Source organism: Bidens hawaiensis, unplaced genomic scaffold, assembly GCF_021521415.1.
Source record: "Bidens hawaiensis isolate Kalapana, Puna unplaced genomic scaffold, B.hawaiensis_p1.1 tig00020653_1, whole genome shotgun sequence".
In the NCBI taxonomy this organism is placed as follows: Eukaryota; Viridiplantae; Streptophyta; class Magnoliopsida; order Asterales; family Asteraceae; genus Bidens; species Bidens hawaiensis.
In genome coordinates this window covers 350,060-352,204 of record NW_027493166.1, presented here as the reverse complement: position 1 = coordinate 352,204, position 2,145 = coordinate 350,060, and the positions used below count along the sequence as shown (strand labels likewise).

Below are 2,145 nucleotides of genomic sequence, written 5' to 3'. Positions count from 1 at the left end.
GATCCCGATTTCTGCGGGGATCATGGCTTCAGCGCCATAGGTTAGGCTAAAGGGTGTCTCCAAATTACTGGAGTTCTTTTGGATGCGGAAGGCCCAGAGTACATGAGGCAATTCATCCACCCAACCCGTTCGTTTCGTCCCAAGCCTTGCCTTGATCCCTTCCTTGATAGTTCGGTTGGTCCTTTCGACTTGACCATTTGCTTGCGGATGAGCTACAGATGTGAATGTTTGAATGACTTGAAGTTCTTTCAACCATTCCTATAGTCCGCTATCAGAAAAATTGGGCCCCATTATCACTTACCATTCTTGTAGGAGACCAGACCGGCAAATGATGAATTCCCAAAGGAATTTTTTCACGCTTGAAGCCGTGATTGATGCAACCGTTTGGCTTCCACCCACTTGGTGAAGTAATCGATGACCACTATCAAGAACTTGACTCGTCCCGGGGCTTCTGGGAAAGGTCCCATGATATCAATAGCCCATTTTTGGAACGGCCAAGCAGATGTTACTGGAATCAGCTCGTTCTTTGGACGCATGGTGTTGGGGGCATGGCGCTGGCATGAATCACACTTTCTGATTTCTTGCACAGCGTCTAAATGCATGCCGGGCCAATAATACTCTGCGTTCATAATCTTTGCAACTGTCATTCTTGGTCCCGCGTGCAGTCCGCAAATACCTTCGTGAATTTCCCGAATTAGGTAATTTGCGTCTTCCGCGTCTACACAGTGTAATAGTGGACCAAGGAATGATCTCTGGTACAAGGTGCCATCAGTCAACTGGTAATTCAGAGCTTTGTGCTTAATCTTCTGAGCTTCAGCCTTTCCTGCTGGAAGTGCTCCGGAAGATAAGTAAGCTATAATGGGTGACATCCAAGACTCGACACCAGTTTGAATTACCAGGACTTGATTTTGTGGAACGGATGAATGGTCTAGAACTTCTACACAAATATCTTTGAAGCTAGTTTGCTAAGAGCGTCCGCCGATTTGTTCTCGCTCCTCTTAATGTGGACAATGTAGAAGGAGAAAAACTAGCGGATCAAGACCCTTGCTTGTGACAAATAAGAAGCCATGACATCGTTTTTGGCTTCGTATGTCCTGTTTATTTGTCCCGCAATTAGCATAGAGTCCACCCGAGCTTCCAGATGTTTCACCCCAAGCTTTTTCGCTATCCGCAGTCCAGCCAGGACGGCTTCGTATTCCGCCTCATTGTTGGTACTTTTGAAGTCCAACTTGATGGCGTATGTAAATTCATGCCCCTCAGGGTTGACTAGCCTTAAATCTGCACCAGACTCTTCTTTGCTTGAAGCTCCGTCAGTGAACAATGACAAAACTTGCCCTTGTTTCGGAGGTGCTTGGGGTTGTTGTTCGATTAAACATTCTTACTCTTTGTACTGCGGAACTTCTGTGACGAAGTCCGCAAGTACCTGTCCTTTGATCGCTGGTCTGGGCTTATATTCAATCGAGTGTTCACCCAATTCAATAGCCCACTTTGCCAGTCGTCCGGATAACTCGGGTTTACTCAGCACGTTCTTGAGTTTGTACCCGGTTAATACATTGATGGGGTGGCCCTGGAAATATCTGCGGAGCTGTCTGGCGGCATAAACCAATGCCAAGACCAGCTTTTCCAACATCGAATATCTTGTTTCTGGGTCCGATAGCATTCTACTGACGTAGTAAATTGGTGTCTGAACATTTTTCTTATCTGTCAGTAGGATCGCCCCCACGGCAATGTCGGATGCCGACAGATATAGTGTTAATGGTTCACCCGCGTGAGGAGCGGTTAGCGTGGGTAATTCCATTAAACACTTCTTGATTTCCTGGAATGCTTGTTCGGCTTCCGGAGTCCACCTGAACTGTGCCTTTTTGAGGCAGTTCCTTAATGTTGAGATGAACGGGTAAGATTTAGCAGCATGGTTTGCCAGAAACCTGTTTAATGCTACTAATATGCCGTTGAGTGTTTGAACTTGTTTGAGAGATTCGGGGGACGGCATGCGGGCTATTGCTTGAACCTTGTCTGGGTTAGCTTTAAAGCCCGTGCCCGTAACGATTACCCCGAGGAACTTTCCTTCCTCCATCCCGAAGGAGCACTTCGCTGGGTTGAGTTTCATGTTGATGCTTCTTAGTGTTTCAAAAGTTTCCTCTATAT

The 2,145-nt window shown here is 46.6% G+C and overlaps 1 protein-coding gene across 1 annotated transcript; it reads right to left on the bottom strand.

Annotated features, from left to right (window-relative positions):
- Positions 1-509: 509 nt before the first annotated feature.
- LOC143561316 (uncharacterized) lies at positions 510-869 on the bottom strand (the record flags this gene model as incomplete). The annotated part of the gene is made up of 1 exon (XM_077049434.1): positions 510-869. A coding segment is annotated over exon 1 (360 nt), but the record flags the coding sequence as incomplete, so codon positions are not given.
- Between the last annotated feature and the right edge of the window lie 1,276 nt (positions 870-2,145).